This window comes from Oncorhynchus tshawytscha, unplaced genomic scaffold, assembly GCF_018296145.1.
Source record: "Oncorhynchus tshawytscha isolate Ot180627B unplaced genomic scaffold, Otsh_v2.0 Un_contig_11560_pilon_pilon, whole genome shotgun sequence".
Lineage (NCBI taxonomy): Eukaryota > Metazoa > Chordata > Actinopteri > Salmoniformes > Salmonidae > Oncorhynchus > Oncorhynchus tshawytscha.
Genome location: NW_024609702.1, coordinates 116,233 through 137,189, shown reverse-complemented (window position 1 = coordinate 137,189; position 20,957 = coordinate 116,233). Strand labels below are relative to the sequence as shown.

General features: G+C 43.5%; 1 protein-coding gene across 1 annotated transcript; it reads left to right on the top strand.

Annotated features, from left to right (window-relative positions):
- Window positions 1-865: 865 nt before the first annotated feature.
- Window positions 866-17,359, top strand: LOC112239959 (cytochrome b-c1 complex subunit 2, mitochondrial). Its single transcript, XM_042317082.1, has 14 exons — window positions 866-980; window positions 5,635-5,727; window positions 6,139-6,288; window positions 6,432-6,496; window positions 7,414-7,470; window positions 10,276-10,400; window positions 10,625-10,722; window positions 10,824-10,881; window positions 13,020-13,115; window positions 13,266-13,465; window positions 13,703-13,783; window positions 13,882-13,958; window positions 14,147-14,300; window positions 17,013-17,359. The coding sequence occupies exons 1-14, from the start codon at window positions 948-950 to the stop codon at window positions 17,094-17,096; spliced, it is 1,371 nt and encodes a 456-aa protein (XP_042173016.1). The 5' UTR covers window positions 866-947; the 3' UTR covers window positions 17,097-17,359.
- The last annotated feature ends 3,598 nt before the right edge of the window (window positions 17,360-20,957 follow it).

The window sequence follows — 20,957 nt, the reverse complement described above, 5'->3', positions numbered from 1 at the left end:
TCAAATCCATTTGCAGTCATTCTCACTTGTGTGAGTAACCTTGCATGAGACCTGAAGACTTGTGCTAGTTCACCAAGCTAATGCATAGGCTTTAGCTCAGTGGGCTAAGACAGTCTTGTGGTGGGTTTGATGACAAACCCAGTTGATCACACCAGACCTGCCCTCTCTCTTCAGCTGAGCTGTTTCTCCTTCAGTCACCACAACTGTTTTGTTTTATTGTAGTGTATTTAACACATACCCTTATGGCAAAAGTTACAATATGAAAATGCATTACAGTCGACTCAGCCTGTCCATACAATTTCTGAATCTGATCAATGTTAATCTTGTTAAATGGGCAATCTGCAGTTGCTACATCCATTTTGCACTTATAAATTAATGGTATATACCCATTGATACAACTATCGTAAACAATGTCATTAATCATACCTCATCAGAACCCAAAATATTAGCTTGTGTTATTCCATTGGTTGTAAACAAGGTTAATGTAAACAAACACTGTATCAGTGAAGGCTGGTGGAAGGAGCTATAGGATGATGGACTCATTGTAATGGCTGGAATGGAATACTGGAACGGTATCAAACACATGGAAACCACATGTTTTACTCCGTTCCATTAATTCCATTCCATCCATTACAATGAGCCACCAGCCTCCTCTGCATTGTATAGCCTCAAACCATGGTTACAACTTTAACTTGGATATCATGGATGGTCAGTCCTTGCATCCATAGCTCTGTCTATGCATTTAAGTGGTAACATCTCCAGGCTCATCCCTCAGATTTTTACCAAAACAGTATTGTTTCAACTACCGATTGGCCCTTTAAAGTTAAATAGCTGAACGAATCTTTTTACCATTTTTGGATTGGCTGTGAAGAGCGGTGCATTCTGGGTAGGACGTCATCGCGTCCATATCTGTATTTTACTGCTGCTGAAGGAGAGAAACGGGAGTCATGAAAGGGATCCGAACTCTAAATAAATTATCCGTGAGTCTCGTTACTCTATCCTATTAAACGTGTATTTTATAACGATGTATCATGAGGTTTCGTGCATTCTTTCCGTTGGGGAGTCAATTGGAACCCACCGGCTAAGTTGCCAAGGTTGGCTAGTGGAAACGGATGGTTAATTAGCCTGTCGGTTACCGTAGCTAAAGTTAGCTAGGCGCGCTTACTTCTATAATCTTGACCGAGAATGTATCCAGTCGGTTTCATGAACCTATAATAGCCATTCTTACTTACAAATGAGGCTATGTACTACATTTTACAATGGCATGTTCTCTATTGGCGAATCGCTGGCAGGCTGTATTGCTAGCTAGCTGTCACGTAGCCCATGGTTCCATCCAGCTCAACCCACTGAAGGTCATTGCGGTTCTGCTGGTTTTCAGATCAATCCCGCACTGACAATCCAAGCCAGGTGACATGCCATGGAGCAGTCAATGTCTCAATTCACCGATCAAGTAATCTCATTGCAATGTTGATTGGTAGTGATGGGATTAAGTATCTGGCAGTTTTAGCTACGAAGGTCTGACAATAAGCCACCGGCTTTCTCTCGTATTATCTAGTATACTGTTGATTTCTAGGAAGCTTGACAACTTAATGTTTTGATATTATCCTGTTTTTGAACAATGTATTATAGTATATCTGGAGTGTGCTGCAGAATTCCCAGTGCTACTTGCTAATGCTTGACATCCAAAGCATCAGCATTGAGATGTTTTAATGTAGACTACTCAGACAGAATTCGCAGTGGCAGCCAAGTGTTTGGTGTCTAGCTCAGCTGTCTGCAGATAGACTTAGCTGACAAACTCAGCAAAAAAAGAAACGTCCTCTCACTTTCAACTGTTTATTTTCTGCAAACGTAACATATGTTAATACAAATTTACACAACAAGATTCAACAAGACACAAACTGAACAAGTTCCAGACACCAGCGATGGTAGGTTTGTGCCTATAAGTGATGTGGTCGCCAGTGATGTCTGGTGCCAGTTCTTGCTGTGAGATGTCGCCCTCGACCTCCGATCCAACAGGTCCCAGGCGTGCTCAATGGGATTGAGATCCGGGCTCTTTGCTGGCCATGGCAGAACACTGACATTCCTGTCTTGCAGGAAATCATGCACAGAACGAGCAGTATGGCTGGTGGCATTGTCATGCTGGAGGGTCATGTCAGGATGAGCCTGCAGGAAGGTTATCACATGAGGGAGGAGGATGTCATCCCTGTAATGCACAGTGGTGAGATTGCCTGCAATAACAAGAAGCTCAGTCTGATGATGCTGTGACACACTGCCCCAGACCATGACGGACTCTCCACCTCCAAGTCGATGCCACTCCAGAGTACAGGCCTCGGAGTAACACTCATTCCTTCGACGATAAAATGCGGATCTGACCATCACCCCGGTGAGACAAAACTGCAACTTTTTGCCAGTCCTGTCTGGTCCAGCGATGGTAGGTTTGTGCCTATAAGTGATGTGGTCGCCAGTGATGTCTGGTGAGGACCTGCCTTACAACAGGCCTACAAGCCCTCAATCCAGCCTCTCTCAACCTATTGCGGACAGTCTGAGCACTGATGGAGGGATTGTGCGTTCCTGGTGTAACTCGGGCAGTTGTTGTTGCCATCCTGTACCTGTCCCGCAGGTGTGATGTTTGTATGTACCGATCCTGTGCAGGTGTTGTTACACGTGGTCTGCCACTGCGAGGACGACCAGCTGTCCATCCTGTCTCTCTGTAGCACTGTCTTAGGCATCTCACAGTACAGACATGGCTATTTATTGCCCTGGCCACATCTGCAGTCCTCATGCCTCCTTGCAGCATGCCTAGGCATGTTCACACAGATGAGCAGGGACCCTGGACATCTTTGTTGTTTTTCCAGAATCAGTAGAAAGGCCTCTTTAGTGTCCTAAGATTTCATAACTGTGACCTTAATTGCCTACCGTCTGTAAGCTGTTAGTGTCTTAACAACCGTTCTACAGGCGCATGTTCACTAATTGTTTATGGTTCATTGAACAAGCATGGGAAACCGTGTTTAAACCCTTTACAATGAAGATCTGTGAAGTTATTTGGATTTTTACTAATTGTCTTTGAAAGACAGGGTCCTGAAAAAGGGACGTTTCTTTTTTTGCTGAGTTTATTAGCTTTTCAGATATCAGGTTCCAGATTAGTTTAGGTCAGAGGTCTCCAACAGGTCGATTAGCTCGCAGCCCACCTACGAGAAGCTCGCCAAACAATGTTACTATCTAATCAACGCAACATTGACATTATCCAACTCCTGGTTAGCCACTATTGGCCTAAAAAGCCAAACCTAACACTATCTGCCTATTAATTTCCAGCAATATTGCGTTTGTCTGTGTGGTGCGCGCGTTTATCCATCACACTATGTGTTGCCAGTTGATATGATAACCATTTTGTGGGTTGACAGTTTCCCCAAAACATCAATTAATTGTTAACTGCAGACTTGGTGCTTCTTCTCTGGTATAATGGCGTTCGCATCAATTATATGTGCATTCTGCCACCTACACTACAAGTTGATGATGATAAGGCTCTAAAAAGGAAGGAGGTAAAATTGAGTAAAAAATACATTTTAAAAAACTGCATTCAAACTAACGAAATGTTAATTAAACTAAAGCTTTTCTGTTTTAAGCCGGTCCCTACACAGGCTCAGAAGGATCCTGTGATGGTGGGACATATCCCGGTGACAGTAGTCCTTGCAGTGCTTCTGCCATTAAGTCTTGGAGGCCCAAAAACTTATCGGCTGCAGATATGTCCAGCTTCTTGTGCAGTACAATTAATAACTGTGGCTATAAATGCTACAAAATACACCTTTTTCACAATAAGTGTATTCAACGTTTGCAACTGGTTGTGGCATATCCACCTCCATATCTTCTTCAGAACTGTGGCCTCTTGCCCCTTCAAAGCTCTTCACCGACTACATCCCTGATCTTTGACACCTCAACCTCTTTCACCCTAACAGGGCACTCAGGGAATTCGGAAATACGATCCCCACCACAGTTACAACATTTTACATTAAGACTCTTCAATAAGATTCCTTCCTTCTGCAAAGACTTGACACATGGCCAACCTTTTTACACTTCTTGCATTGCATCGGGTTTTGGACGAACGCTGTTACGGCGTATCTTAGGGTGGTATATACTAATTAAACAATAATACAGAAACTGTTCATTTTCCCCATTCTCCATGTGTCAAGCGACGTGTATTCACTACTCCTGGAATTTTTGGCCTAAGATAATGATTATGAATGTCCAATAGGACGCCAGAAATAACATTTCACCGGTGCCCTGCTCTGAAAATCAAAGCTGTTCACTTCATGCGTCGATATTTTCGTGAGCCACAATGCACACTCCTTTTGCTCTTTAGATACACACAATATCAACACCATACCACTTCTGGTTACGTTGACTGCATCCACTTTTCCCAACGCCGCCTTCACCATCCTCGTGACTTCAAAAGGGTTTCCCAAATAAACATCTTTATCCAAAAAAACGTACTCCAACAAGGAACGATACATTAGACTAATTTTCCACAACAACTTTAAGGCCATTTTGTTCCATTCTTCACTGTTGTCCACTAATCTTTCACGCTAACTGTACTCGACGCGCTTTAATCGACACTTCTGCTTCCGCCATCTCACTGTCCTAGCACATTCCCCACTCACTGGATACGCAATTAAATGGCCAAATGTGCAGTTTAAGGGGAATTACACAACAAAAATAAATGTATTTTTACATACCTAAAAATGTTTTCTGATGTGATTTAACCGTTGACATGGACTCAGAACATCCAATTTCGTTTTTCTATGAACAATTATACTTTTGAAAGTGAAACTTAAACATCTAAAACCAGGAAAAATAAAACGGTGTACAAGAGTAAGTAGTTCATTAAGAACCTGGAGAAGAGAAGGAAAAATGGGCCTATTTGAAAGCTAGAGAAAAATGAGTAGCTTGCTACACTTTTTTTATGTAGCTCTCATGCCAGAAAAGGTTGAAGACACCTGTTTTGGTCATTTCTGTGGAAATAACATGAAATGCTTTAATGTGGAAAATGATCTGTATGACTGCATACTGCAAAAAAAATGAGTAGCTTCTATTTCTCTCTTTCATATTGTTGTCAGGTTGTCTGTACAAGCAGACACCATAATCTCTTCTGACATTAGATGTTTGACTGGGGGTTGGATCGTATCAGGTCTTTAGGATTTAGCCTTACTACCGATTGAGTTTCCCTACACCTCACCCTCATCTTAACCAAGGTGCTACAGACAATGTATGATGTGTCTTCTTGGAAGGACAAATAAGAAGGCGGCTTAACATATTTCAGGTTGGCCTGGCACCCAGTGAGTCTACCCTCAGAGTGGACTAAATATCATCAAGCATACCCACTGCTCTAGTCTAGACCAGGCTCAGAATTCATCTCCCATCTTTAGGTCTAGAGGAAGCTGCTCGTATCACAAAACATCCTCCTAAACAAAACCTGTTATTATGGTCATTAGAAGTCATTTGACTGGGGTCTTTTGAGGACAGAAGGAAATCTAGATCCCTCCACATGAACTGAATAGTGTATCATATTGTAATTCCCTAGCTGAGGAAGTGCTGGTGAGTGTTTGTTGACATGATTTTTTAAATAATTTCCCTCCCCAGATACGATGCTATGCAGCCAGGAGGAGTGATGTCCTCACTGAGCCCTTGGCTGGCCTGAAGGCTGGGGCGGCCCTGCCCCCCCAGAGTGTACAGGTATGTCATAGAGGCCAAGAAGTTTTCACATGGGATCACAGGAAAAACTCTGGGCCCTAGTTGTAGCCCAAACTGGGGTGTGGAGTTTTTCTTGGTGTGTCCTTGCATGGTGTGTCAGGGATGAGGATGTGCTCTACTCTATGGCTAAGCATTGTGATTATGTTCATGTGTAGACTTGTTTTAGGTACTACCATGCACACACTTTTACTTACTGTGTAGACATATTTTTCCCTCCATATTGGAAAATGAACTTTTGATTGTGTAGTTGATCACAAGAACTTTACCTCAGTTGAACAGAATGGAATGTTTACTCTCTTACTCACTCTGCAGTTTCCAAAACAACAATGCTGCCAGTCTCACGTGTGTTCCAGCTGTGACATCATGACTCTCCCTCCCTGTATTCTCTACTAGGTGTCCAAGCTGCCCAACGGTCTAGTGATTGCGTCGTTGGAGAACTACTCTCCCGTGTCCAGTGTGGGTGTGTTTGTTAAAGCAGGCACTCGTTATGAGACTGTGGAGAACCAGGGAGTCAGTCATGTCCTGCGGTTGGCAGCGAACCTGGTAAGTCCCAGTGGTTTTATGAATGGATTGATCTCTTTGACTTGTGAATGACTTCAACAATAAGGGCAATTTCCATCACAACTACACTGCTTTTTAAAGTCCTTAAGTTAATGAATGAACACTATCACTGTTGTTGTTTTCAGACTACTAAGGGAGCGTCTGCGTTCAGGATCTGTCGTGGTGTGGAGGCAGTGGGGGGTAGTCTGAGGTCAGTGAGTATGGAGAGTACAGCACTATGTCCCCTCCCTGTCCCCTAACCCCATTTTTGTCATGCAGAGTATACATTATACTGTTTCCTATCTCCACATACAGAGAGTATGCTACAATATACCCTCTGTTACTCTGTATGGCTCAGTTGGTAGAGCATGGTGCTTGTACCGCCAGGGTTGTGGGTTCGATTCTCGGGGCCAACCATAAGTAAAATGTACGTACGCATGACTGTAAGTCACTTTGGATAAAAGTGTCTGCTAAATGGAATATTATTATTATATTATACACTTGTGTTGTGTACCCCTTCCCTCCTTGTCCCTTATTCCTTCTGTGTCCCCGCCTGACTTGCCGTAAATAAACGGAAATGTAGGAGGCAGTGAAACGTTAACACCAACTTCAACACTCATACCTCACACAAGCTATAGCTTCACTACATTATAGACGCACACACATACAGTTGCCCTCAAGTCAACAGGGGGCTCACGTTTTAGGATAGAGCAGAATGAACAAGATGAGAGAAGCACAGAGTCACATGCAGGTTGACATTTATTGGGATGAATCTTGTCCTGGGGGCAAAGCTAAGTGTTCCGCTAGATGGGCCAGCTGCAAAGTCAAAATTGGCTATATCATAAACAAAGTTATGAAAACAAAAATGTGTTTTTTTTCCCGTCTCAATTTAAGATTAGCAGTATGGTTAAGTTTAGGTTTAAAATCAGATTTTATGACTTTGTGGCTGTGCCAGCTAGTGACCACCCTGTTGAGCTGTCTCCAGTACATGAATCATCCCAGTAAATGCCAATCTGCACACACACCACAAGAATGTTCCTATTTTCACCTCATTCCAAAGCAATGTGCATCATAGCTAGTCTAGTCTGGAGGATGTAGCTAACATGTCTGTTTTCTGTATGTCCGCAGCGTAACGTCATCGAGGGAGACCATGGTTTACTCTGTGGAGTGTTTGAGAGACCACTTGTAAGTACCCTTACTACCGCAGCCAGACTCCCTCAAAGTGTGTGGGTTTACTTTGGTGTTGAATTGATGGATGAGGAAACTTGAATTACGGACACGTTGTATGCGAGGACAGGGTTGATTCATGGTGTAATTAGCTCCTGTGTTTCTTACCTATTTATCATAGAGGCTTCCCATAGGGCCACTTGAGATCATCTTGATTCATCATCTACAGTGGCAAGAAACGGTATGTGAACCCTTTGGAATTACCTGGATTTCTGCATAAATTGGTCATCAAATTTGATATGATCTTCATCTAAGTCACAACAATAGACAAACGTAGTGTGCTTAAACTAATAACACACAAATTATTGTATTTTTCTTGTCTATATTGAATACATAAATTAAACATTCAGTGTAGGGTGGGAAAAGTATGTGAACCCCTAGGTTAATGACTTCTCCAAAAGCTAATAGGAGTCAGGAATCAGCTAACCTGGAGTCCAATCAATGAGATGAGATTGGAGATGTTGGTTAGAGCTACATTGCCCTATAAAAACCACTCACAAAATTTGAGTTTGCTATTCACAAGAAGCATCGCCTGATGTGAACCATGCCTCGAACAAAAGAGATCTCAGAAAAATGGTTGACTTACATAAAGCTGGAAAGGGTTACAAAAGTATCTCTAAAAGCTTTGATGTTCATCAGTCCACGGTAAGACAAATTGTCTATAAAAGTTCAGCACTGTTACTCTCCCTTGGAGTGGCCGTCCTGCAAAGATGACTGCAAGAGCACAGCGCAGAATGCTCAATGAGGTTAATTAAGAAGGATCCTAGAGTGTCAGCTAAAGACTTACAGAATCTCTGACGAGTCTACGACACATAAAACACTAAACAAAAATGGTGTTCATGGGAGGACACCACGGAAGAAGCCACTGCTGTCCAAAAAAACACTGCTGCACATCTGAAGTTTGCAAAAGTGCACCTGGATGTTCCACAGCGCTACTGGCAAAATATTCTGTGGACAGATGAAACTACAGTTGAGTTGTTTGGAAGGAGAACACAACACTTTGGAGAAAAAAAGGCACAGCACACCAACACCAAAACCTCATCCCAACTGTAAAGTATGGTGGAGGGAGCATCATGGTTTGAGGCTGCTTTGCTGCCTCAGGGCCTGGACAGCTTGCTAAAATCGCCGGAAAAATGAATTCCCAAGTTTATCAAGACATTTTGCAGGAGATTAGGCTGTTGGCCAATTGAAGCTCAACAGAAGTTGGTTGACGCAACAGTACAACGACCCAAAACACAGAAGTAAATCAACAATAGAATAGCCACATCCTGACTGATGGCAGCCCATTCTTGCATAATCAATGCTTGGACTTTGTCAGAATTTGTGGGTTTTTGTTTGTCCACCCGCCTCTTGAGGGATTAAGGTCTGGGGAGTTTCCTGGCCATGGACCCAAAATATCGATGTTTTGTTCCCCGAGCCACTTAGTTATCACTTTTGCCTTATGGCAAGGTGCTCCATTATGCTGGAAAAGGCATTGTACGTCACCAAACTGTTCCTGGATGGTTGGGAGAAGTTGCCCTCGGGGATGTGTTGGTACCATTCTTTATTCATGGCTGTGTTCTTAGGAAAAATTGTGAGTGAGCCCACTTCCTTGGCTGAAAAGCAACCCCACACATGAATGGTCTCAGGATGCTTTACTGTTGGCATGACACAGGACTGATGGTAGCGCTCGCCTTGTCTTCTCCGGACAAGCTTTTTTCCGGATGCCCCAAACAATCGGAAAGGGGATTCATCAGAGAAAATTACTTTACCCCAGTCCTCAGCAGTCCAATCCCTGTACCTTTTGCAGAATATCAGTCTGTCCCTGATGTTTTTCCTGGAGAGAAGTGGCATCTTTGCTGCCCTTCTTGACACCAGGCCATCCTCCAAAAGTCTTTGCCTCACTGTGTGTGCAGATGCACTCACACCTGCCTGCTGCCATTCCTGAGCAAGCTCTGTACTGGTGGTGCCCTGATCCCACAGCTGAATCAACTTTAGGAGACGGTCCTGGCGCTTGCTGGACTTTCTTGCGTGCCCTGAAGCCTTCTTCACAACAATTGAACCGCTCTCCTTGAAGTTCTTGATGATCTGATAAATAGTTGATTTAGGTGCAATCTGACTAGCTGCAATATCCTTGCCGTGAAGCCCTTTTTGTGCAAAGCTATGATGACGGCACGTGTTTCCTTGCAGGTAACCATGGTTGACAGAGGAAGAACAATGATTCCAAGCACCACCCTCTTTTTGAAGCTTCCAGTCTGTTATTCAAACTCAATCAGCATGACAGAGTGATCTCCAGCCTTGTCCTCGTCAACACTCACACCTGTGTTAACGAGATAATCACTGACATGTCAGGTGGTCCTTTTGTGGCAGGGCTGAAATGCAGTGGAATTTTTTGGGGGGGATTCAGTTCATTCTCAACTTTTGGCCACGACTGTACAGAAAATGTTTTTGAGGTTATTGCTGCCAAAGGAGGGTCAACCAGTTATTAAATCCAAGGGTTCACATACTTTTCTCACCCTGCACTGTGAATGTTTACACAGTGTGTTCAATAAAGACATGAGAACTTCTAATTGTTTGTGTGTTTAAGCAGACTGTGTTTGTCTATTGTTGTGACTTAGATGAAGATCAGAGCAAATTTGATGACCAATTTATGCAGAAATCCAGGTATTTCCAGAGGGTTCACATACTTTTTCTTGCCAATGTATGTTGAGAGTTATGACTGTTGCATTGTCCGTGTGTGTCCATATGTTTGTCTGCCCATCCAACGTCCATCCTTCTCCTCAGAGACACAGTGATTGAGTACCTGATCAACGTGACCATGACCCCAGAGTTCCGGCCATGGGAGGTGGACGACCTGACCTCCAGGGTCAAGGTAGACCGGGCCCTGGCCCACCAGTGTTCACAGATAGGTCAGTAACACTTCCCCTCTATTCACTTTACTTGTCCAGCACGATTGCTCCTTGTTGAATTAATATGTTTTATTCAATTACCAGTAGCATTTTGGTTTAGTATATATTTGTATGCTGCCGAGTATTTTTTTTTGTCTATAGTCATTTGTCTAGCATCCTGTTATTAGGTCTCCTTGCCAACACACTGACTGAAGTCTTTTGTTATGGGGTTTATTTCTCTGAAGGTGTCATTGAGAAGTTGCATGAAGCTGCTTACAAAAACGCTCTATCCAACTCCCTGTACTGTCCTGACTACATGGTTGGCAAAGTCAGTGGTGAACAGGTAAGACTGTTAATAGCTGTGTTTTTCACTATAGTGCTACCTTGTGTTTGTCACAGCTTAGCTCTCTCTTAAACTCTCTCCTACTTCCTTATTCCCCTTAGCTGCAGTCCTTTGTCCAGAACAATTTCACCAGTGCCAGAATGGCTCTTGTAGGACTAGGTGAGTGTGTCTGGCTGTTAGTCTTTTTGATCCAATGGCACCCTGGGTTCTCCTTTTAACATGTTGCAGCTCCTTCAGCATGTCTCCGGGGCTGTTCTGATTCCTTGCCCTACCTTTTCCCTGAAGTGTGCAGCCCCTTATGGATTGAAAAGGAATATGGTGGAAACACACTCTAGCCAATATATTACTTTTAAATCCTTGAGGGGATATTGAGCAAGTGCACACTTCAGGAAGAAGGGTAGGGAATCGGAACAACCCTATTGATTTGGTCACAATAAGGGTCATATCCTTTGAATTAGGCTGACGTAAACACACTCTCCTTCTGTGTGTGTACGTACTGTGTACACCACATTTCCTTTGGCCTCCGTCCAAACCCTAGAGTTAAAGGCTGTCTAAAGATATGTGGAGCAGAGGTCAGCTGTTCTGCTCCAGTATGACGCACTTTGTGTGTGTGACATGACTGCTCTCTGGTATGTACAAGTGATAGGAAATAAATTGCTAGTTACATATTGAGATATTATTTTTGACGATATCGTATAGTTTTGATAATATCGCAATATTGATTTTGCGCTTGTTGGCGGTACCTGCCCCAAAACTTGTTCTCCATCTTCTTTTTAAATAGGGAGCCAATTTGTTTTCAGCACTTACACTACCTGTCGAACATCTCATTCCAGAATCATGGTTAATAATATGGAGTTGGTCCCCCTTTGCTGCTATAACAGCCTCCACTCTTCTGGGAAGGCTTTCCACTAGACGTTGAAACATTGCTGCGGGGACTTGCTTCCATTAAGCCACGAGCATTAGTGAGGTCGGACACTGATGTTGGGCGATTAGGCCTGGCTTGCAGTTGGCGTTCCAAGTCATCCCAAATGTGTTCGATGGGGTTGAGGTCAGGGCTCTGTGTAGGCCATTCAAGTTCTTCCACACCGATCTCAACAAACAATTTCTTTATGGATCTCGCTTTGTGCGTGTTGGCATTGTCATGCAAAAACAGGAGAGGGCCTTCCACAAAGTTGGAAGCACAGAATCGTTTGGAATGTCATTGTATGCTGTAGCGTTAAGATTTCCCTTCACTGGAACTAAAGGGCCCGAACCATGAAAAACAGCCCCAGACCATTATTCCTCCTCCATCAAACTTTACAGTTGGTACTATGCATTGGGGCAGGTAGTGTTCTCCTGGCATCCTCCTAACCCAGATTCGTCTGTCGGACTGCCAGATGGTGAAGCGCGATTCATCACTCCAGAGAACACGTTTCCATTGCTCCAGAGTCCAATGGCAGCGAGCTTTACACCACTCCAGCCAACGCATGAACTTAAGCTTGTGTAAGGCTGCTTGGCCATGGAAACCCATTTCATGAAGCTCCTGGTGAGCAGTTCTTGTGTTGATGTTGCTTCGAGGCAGTTTGGAACTCGGTAGTGAGTGTTACAACCCGAGGACATACCATTTTTACGCGCTACAGCACTCGGCAGTCCCGTTTCGTGAACTTGTGTGGCCTACCACTTCGCGGCTGAGCTGTTGTTGCTCCGAGACGTTTCCACTTCACAATAACAGCACTTACAGTTGACTGGGGTAGCTCTAGCAGGGCAGAAATTTGAGAAACTGACTTGTTGGAAAGGTGGCATCCTATGACGGTGCCACGTTGAAAGTCACTGAGCTCTTCAGTACAGGCCATTCTACTGCCAATGTTTGTCTATGGCGATTGCATGACTGTGTGCTCAATTTTTACACCTTTTACACAGTAGCCGAATCCACTAAGTTGAAGGGGTGTCCACATAGTTTTAGCCATGTAGTATATTTCCCTTACTGATCAAAAGTCATTTTCTCATGGCTCTCTCTTATCCCTCGGCAGCAGACATATGGTGAGCAAAATATATATTGAATCGAAATAAAATCACAGTATCGAATCGCAATACATATAGAACGACATAACATATCGCTTCAGCACCTAAGTATGGTGATAATATCGTGAGGTCCCTGGCAATTCCCGGCCCTAGTAGGTACCCCTGTGTGAAACACTGAACTGAGGGCATGTGATGACAGTCCACCTGTGTGTGTGTGTGTGTGTGTGTGTGTCTCCTGCTGGCTCTCTGGTGTGTCTTCCAGTGACATGACCCCTGTCTGTGCCGTCTCTCCCCAGGTGTGAATCACTCAGTGCTGAGGCAGGTAGGAGAGCAGTTTCTCAGTGTCCGCAGTGGGGCTGGAGTTGCTGGGGCCAAGGCTGTATACCGCGGAGGTAAGACCCATAGAGAGCCTTAGAAGCAATGCTAAATGCTGAGCTCTAGTCTGGGCCACTGATTCAGTCAACCCCAGTGTGTGAGCCAAGATGGGTTGTGTGTTCGTACCCTGATGGTGGTTAACCGTGTGTGACTGTGTGTCCCTGCAGGTGAGCTGCGGGTGCAGAACGGGGCCGGTCTGGTCCACTCGCTGATCGCCAGCGAGGGCGGTGTGACTGGATCAGCAGAGGCCAATGCCTTTAGTGTGCTGCAAAGGGTTCTGGGAGCCGGGCCACACGTAAAGAGAGGCTCCAACGTCACCAGCAAACTGAGCCAGGGCATCGCCAATGCAACCACACAGCCCTTCGATGTGAGTAATTTCCCTGTTTGTTGCTACAGTTATTCCTGTGTTGTTGGTTGTGGTCACTACAATAGAGATCGATATTCAACATAGCTGAAATTCTACATAACTGGAGTTGTCATTGTATGATTGTCTAAATTACGCACAGAGAAAAATAAAAGGTTTAGAGGTTAGAAAGCACAATGATCTTGGACTATCTTGTGTACAGAAGTTAATCTAATGCTTATTTCTCTGTCTCCTATTCAGGCCACAGCCTTCAATGCCACATATGCTGACTCTGGACTCTTTGGAGTCTACTCCATCGCCCAAGCTGACTCCGCAGGAGAGGTGAGCACACTATAATGCAGTAGTAACATAAGAACTTGTTAGAACCTGATATATGTTGATAAGTGACTGTCCCTAACAGTGACTGTCCCTCTGTACAGGTGATCAAAGCTGCCATCGCCCAGGTGACAGGGGTTGCGAAGGGAGGCGTGTCCGAGGATGATGTCACCAGAGCAAAGTGAGTTCACTAAACAACTTGGCTCATTAAGTGGACATGAAACTTGGTGTTGTCTCTCTGTGGTTTTATTTTTATTTAACCTTTAACCAAGCCAGTCAGTTAATAACAAATTCTTATTTACATTGATGGCCTAAAATAACTTCTTGCCCTGATTTGACCTTTGACCCTTTCCCCCTCTTACCTGGTAGGAAGCAGTTGAAAGCAGAGTACCTGATGTCCATGGAGAGTTCCGAGGGCCTGCTGGAGGAGATGGGGGCCCAGGCTCTGTCCAGCGGAGCCTACCATTCACCAGAGACAGTTACCCAGAGCATCGACTCTGTCAGCCACGCAGACGTCGTCAACGTGAGTACACTTCAACATTCACTACTGCTAGGGCAAGAAGGTATTATAGGCCATCAATGTAAATAAGAATTTGTTATTGACTGGCTTGGTTAAATAAAACCACAGAGACAGTACCAAGTTTCATGTCCACTTAATGAGCCAAGTTGTTTAGTGAACTCACTTTGCTCTGGTGACATCATCCTCGGACATGCCTCCCTTCACAACCCCTGTCACCTGGGTGATGGCAGCTTTGATCACCTGTACAGAGGGACTGGCACTGTTAGGGACAGTCACTTATCAACATATATCAGGTTCTAACATGTTCTTATGTTACTACTGCATTATTGACCTTCATGGCTAAGACATAATAAATGTGTGTGTATATATATATATATATATATATACACACACACACACAGTTGAAGTCGGAAGTTTACATACACTTAAGTTGGAGTCATTAACTTGTTTTTCAACAACTCCACATTTCTTGTTAACAAACTATAGTTTTGGCAAGTCGGTTAGGACATCTACTTTGTGCATGACAAAGTCATGGCATGGCTTTAGAAGCTTCTGATAGGCTAATTGACATCATTTGAGTCAATTGGAGGTGTACCTGTGGATGTATTTCAAGGCCTACCTTCAAACTCAGTGCCTCTTTGCTTGACATCATGGGAAAATCAAGACATCAGCCAAGACCTCAGAAAATAAATTGTAGACCTCCAAGTCTGGTTCATCCTTGGGAGTAATTTCTGAATGTACCATGTTCATCTGTACAAACAATAGTACGCAAGTATAAACAACATGGGACCACGCAGCTGTCATACCGCTCAGGAAGGAGACGCGTTCTGTCTCCTAGAGATTAACATACTTTGGTGCAAAAAGTGCAAATCAATCCCAGAACAGCAGCAAAGGACCATGTCAAGATGCTGGAGGAAACGGATACAATCGTATGTATATCCACAGTAAAACAAGTCCCATATTGACATAACCCGAAAGGCCGCTCAGCAAGGAAGAAGCCACTGCTCCAAAACCGCCATAAAAAAGACAGACTACGGTTTGCATCTGCACATGGGGACAAAGATCATAGTTTTTGGAGAAATGTTGTCTGGTCTGATGAAACAAAAATAGAACTGTTTGGCCATAATGGCCATCGTTATGTTTGGAGCAAAAAGGGGAAGGCTTGCAAGCCGAAGAACACCATCCCAACCGTAAAACACGGGGGTGGCAGCATTATTTTGTGGGGGTGCTTTGCTGCAGGAGGGACTGGTGCTCTTCACAAAATAGATGGCATCATGAGGATGGAAAATTATGTGGATATATTGAAGCAACATCTCGACATCAGTCAGAAGTTAAAGCTTTGATGCAAATGGGTCTTCAGAATGGACAATGACCCCAAGCATACTTCTAAAGTTGTGGCAAAATGGCTTACGGACAACCAAGTCAAGGTATTGGAATGGCCATCACAAAGCCCTGACCTCAATCCTATAGAACATTTGTGTGCAGAACTGAAAAAGCGTGTGCTATCGAGCTGGTCTACAAACCTGACTCGGTTACATCAGCTCTGTCAGGAGGAATGGGCCAAAATTCACCCAACTTATTGTGGGAAGCTTGTGGAAGGCTACCTGAAATGTTTGACCAAAGTTAAACAATTTAAAGGCAATACTACCAAATACTAATTGAATCTATGTAAACTTCTGACCCACTGGGAATGTGATGAAAGAAATAAAAGCTGAAATAAATAATTCTCTCTACTATTATTCTGACATTTCACATTCTTAAAATAAAGTGGTGATCCTAACTGACCTAAAACAGGGAATTTTCCTAGGATTATATGTCAGGAATTGTGAGTTTAAATGTATTTTGCTACGGTGTATGTAAACTTCCGACTTCAACTAAGTGTGTAAAACATTAGGAACACCTTCCTAATATTGAGTTGCACCCCCCTTTGCCCTCAGAACAGCTTCAATTCATCGGGCATGGACTCCACTAGGTGTCGAAAGCGTTCCACAGGGATGCTGGCCCATGTTGACTCCAATGCTTCCCAGAGTTGTGTCAATTGGCTGGATGTCCTTTGGGTGGTGGACCATTCTTGATACACACGGGAAACTGAGTGTGAAACACAGCAGCGTTTCAGTTCTGGACACTTAAATTGGTGTGCCTGGCACCTACTACCATATCCTGCTCAAAGGCTCTTAAATATTTTGTCTTGCCCTTTCACCCTCTGAATGGCATGCATACACAATCCATGTCTCAAGGCTTAAAAATCCTTCTTTAACCTGTCTCCTTTCCTTCATATACACTGATTGAAGTGGATTTAACAGGTGACATAAATAAGTGATCATTGCTTTCACCTGCTCAGTCGATCATGGAAAGAACAGGGGTTCCTAATGTTTTGTACACTCCGTGTATGCCTGTGAATATTTATGGTGAATATATTGCCCCCTTGGCTATGGGGGTTTCTGTCTGTATGTGCCCCTAAATCCTTCCTTTCCCTCTATGTCTATCTTCCAAACTATACCTCCATCTGTCCTATAAAATAATGTTTGGGTAAAGTGATCGGAATGCCATTCTCCAAGTAAAAAATAAAGGGGAAAAAAATAAGTATATGAATAACATTTTTGAAGACTGATTTCTGTGTGCATCCTACATTTACGTTTATTTATAGCAGATCAGCTGGGGACACAGAAGGAGAATAAGGGACAATGTGATAAGTGTATTATTTTGTTTTTCCAGGCTGCGAGAAAGTTTGTGGACGGCAAGAAATCGATGGCAGCTAGTGGACACCTCGCCAACACACCCTTCGTGGATGAATTGTGAAAAGAAATAAACCATAAACAATGAAACAGTTATTTAACATTTTAACCTGGGCAGGTTGTGCCTGGCTGCTTACTCCAGAAAAAGGAACCTGGTTCTGATATGAAGCCCATGACTTCATCTCACAGCAAACGATAATCCTTTGTTAACAAATCATGTTAAAGTTTGTTCTGCAATAATTGTACACCAGTATCAGGAATAATTATGCTTTTTGTTGTCAATTTCTCTGTATATTTGATGTAAATTCATTAAATGGTCTATCTACAGTTATGGCAGTCTGATTTGATCACCAAGATGAGTGTGAGTAATGATATATCTTTGATGTTATTCCGCCCAGCTGCTGCAGGGGGAGACGAAGAGCCTTGAAAATCTGTTGGAGCTGCAACATTTTTGCTGATGTAGCATCTAGTGTAGCAGCCAAGTATGTTAGAATGAGGGAAAATTGTGGGGTATTGTTTATCAAAAATATAAACGCAACATGTTTCATGAGCTAAAATAAAAGATCCCAGAAATGTTCCATATGCACAAAAAGCTTATTTCTCTCAAATTGTGCACACAATTTTGTTTACATCCCTGGTAGTGAGCATTTGTCATTTGCTAAGATAATTCATCCACCTGACAGGTGTGGCATATCAAGAAGCTGATTAAATAGCATGATCATTACACAGGTGCACCTTCTGCTGGGGGCAGTGTAAGTCCACACTAAAATGTGCAGTTTTGTCACACACCACAATGCCACAGATGTCTCAAGTTGAGGGAGCGTGCAATTGGCATGCTGACTGCAGGTATGTCCAACAGAGCTGTTGCCAGAGAATTTAATGTTAATTTCTCTACCATAAGCCACCTCCGATTTAAAGAATTTGGCAGTACGTCCAACCAGCCTTTCAACCACAGACCACATGTAACCACGTCAGGCCAGGACCTCCACATCTGGCTTCTTCACCTGTAGGATTGTTTGGGGTTCAATTTATTTAAGTTGACTGATTTCCTTCTATGAACTGTAACTAAGTAAACATTATGAAATTGTTGCATGTTAATTTTATATTTTTGTGAAGTATATTGATCGATCTGGAGTTTGGTCAAACACGTTATCAAAAATATGGCACAGCAAAAGCAGCTATTACGGATAACCACTATGGCTAGAGAGAGAGGGGCAAAAAAGGCCTTGATGACGAAACATGACAAATCAACACAGATATCGACTGGGTGTCTGACTCATGTATTCAAGGAACGTAGTGAATAATAAAGCTACATATCCATGTGGGTCTATTTAGGTTTAACATGTATTGCCCATTGGAGGTGGTGGAGTGGTGCTTGAATCAGTGATTGACTGACTGTGTGGTAACAGGGAAATCACTAATATACCTCATGTGCCATAAATGCCATGAAGGCTATAGTGTGGGGTCCTCTGAGAAAATCTAATCTTATTAAACAAATTAAGAACTTTTTTTCTCTTCAAATGGGTATACATTTTACTAGGATCTCTTTTAGTCCTCATTTGGACTAACCTTCCAAGAGTCCTTAAACATTAGTACAATTCATAAAACATTTTAACATATAACACACTTAGCTAAGGACCTCTTCCACCATTAGAATGTGTGTTCATGTCATTCTGCCTGGTCAGCCAGTGGGACCTACAATTGAGTGAATATGAGCACACAGGATATAATTTTTCCAAGTTGGGTCTCCTGCATATTCTAGTGTCAATTTCGGGTTGAGTTCTGTAAAAGCTGAGATCATACAGGCAAGCAATACAAACTCGGAAAAAAAGAAACGTCCCTTTTTCAGGACCCTGTCTTTCAAAGATAATTCATAAAAATCCAAATAACTTCACAGATCTTCATTGTAAAGGGTTTAAACACTGTTTCCTATGCTTGTTCAATGAACCATAAACAATTAATGACCATGCACCTGCGGAAAGAACGGGAGGCAATTAAGGTCACAGTTATAAAAACTTAGGACACTAAAGAGGCCTTTCTCCTGACTCTGAAAAACACCAAAAGAAAGATGCCCAGGGTCCCTGCTCATCTGCGTGAATGTGGCATAGGCATGCTGCAAGGAGGCATGAGGACTGCAGATGTGGCCTGGGCAATAAATTGCAATGTCCGTACTGTGAGACGCCTAAGACAGCGCTACAGGGAGACAGGACGGACAGCTAATCGTCCTCGCAGTGGCAGACCACGTGTAACAACACCTGCATAGGATCGGTACATCTGAACATCACACCTGCGGGACAGGTACAGGATGGCAACAACAACTGCCCGAGTTACACCAGGAACGCACAATCCCTCCATCAGTGCTCAGACTGTCTGCAATAGGCTGAGAGAGGCTGGACTGGGGGCTTTTAGGCCTGTTGTAAGGCAGGTCCTCACCAGACATCATTGGCAACAACGTCGCCTATGGGCGCAAACCCACCATCGCTGGACCAGACAGGACTGGCAAAAAGTGCTCTTCACTGACAAGTCACGGTTTTGTCTCACCAGGGGTGATGGTCGGATTTGCGTTTATCGTCGAAGGAATGAGCATTACACTGAGGCCTGTACTCTGGAGCGGGATCGATTTGGAGGTGGAGGGTCCGTCATGGTCTGGGGCGGTGTGTCACAGCATCATCGGACTGAGCTTGTTGTCATTGCAGGCAATCTCAACGCTGTGCGTTATTGGGAAGACATCCTCCTCCCTCATGTGGTACCCCTCCTGCAGGCTCATCCTGACATGACCCCCCAGCATGACAATGCCATCAGCCATACTGCTCGTTCTGTGCATGATTTCCTGCAGGACAGGAATGTCAGTGTTCTGTCATGGCCAGCGAAGAGCCCAGATCTCAATCCCATTGAGCACATCTGGGACCTGTTGGATCGGAGGGTGAGGGCTAGGGCCATTCCCCCCAGAAATGTCCGGGAACTTGCAGGTGCCTTGGTGGAAGAGTGGGGTAACATTTCACAGCAAGAACTGGCAAATCTGGTGCAGTCCATGAGGAGGAGATGCACTGCAGTACTTAATGCAGCTGATGGCCACACCAGATACTGGACTGTTACTTTTGACCCCCCCTTTGTTCAGGGACACATTCCATTTCTGTTAGTCACATGTCTGTGGAACTTGTGTTCAGTTTATGTCTCAGTTGTTGAATCTTATGTTCATACAAATATTTACACATGTTAAGTTTGCTGAAAATAAACGCAGTTGACAGTGAGAGGACGTTTCTTTTTTTGCTGAGTTTATGAGAACTGGGTGATCTATATATTCTCTCCAAAGCAGAAACACATTGGGTAAAAACTGGTTGAATCAAAGTTGTTTCCACATTATTTTAACCAAAAAATGTAATGATGTTGTGGAAAACTGATTGGATTTGCAAATAGTCATCAACTTAAAGGTATTTTGTATTTTACACCCTAATTTTAACCTAAATTAAATGACAGGGTGACATGTTTGGTTGATTTCACATTGAATTCACGTTAGTTAACAACTCAACAAAATGTGCATCAAAACAAGATGTTAAACTGACATCTGTGCCCAGTGTGAAGACTCACATTGCTGAGACTGCTGTGTTGAGTGGGTGGGAGGTTACTTTCTGCTGATTGCTTTGCTGCTCTAATGGAATAGTGGAAAGCGCTGACCAGCAAAGTACTGCTATCTGGCACACTCCCTTGATAGATCAGAGGATTTGCTTTGACCTTAACTACAGCAGGTGTCAGTGAGAATAAACTAAAGCATCTACACATGCTTTTGTTGGCAGAAATGTGTCACAAAAAGGTAATCATACAAACATTTCAGATTGTCGTTTTTCCCCCATCACTCCTATCTTGGGGACCACTTTTATCTGGTAGAATGGACACTTATTCAACAATGGGATAAGGAGCCTTTGAG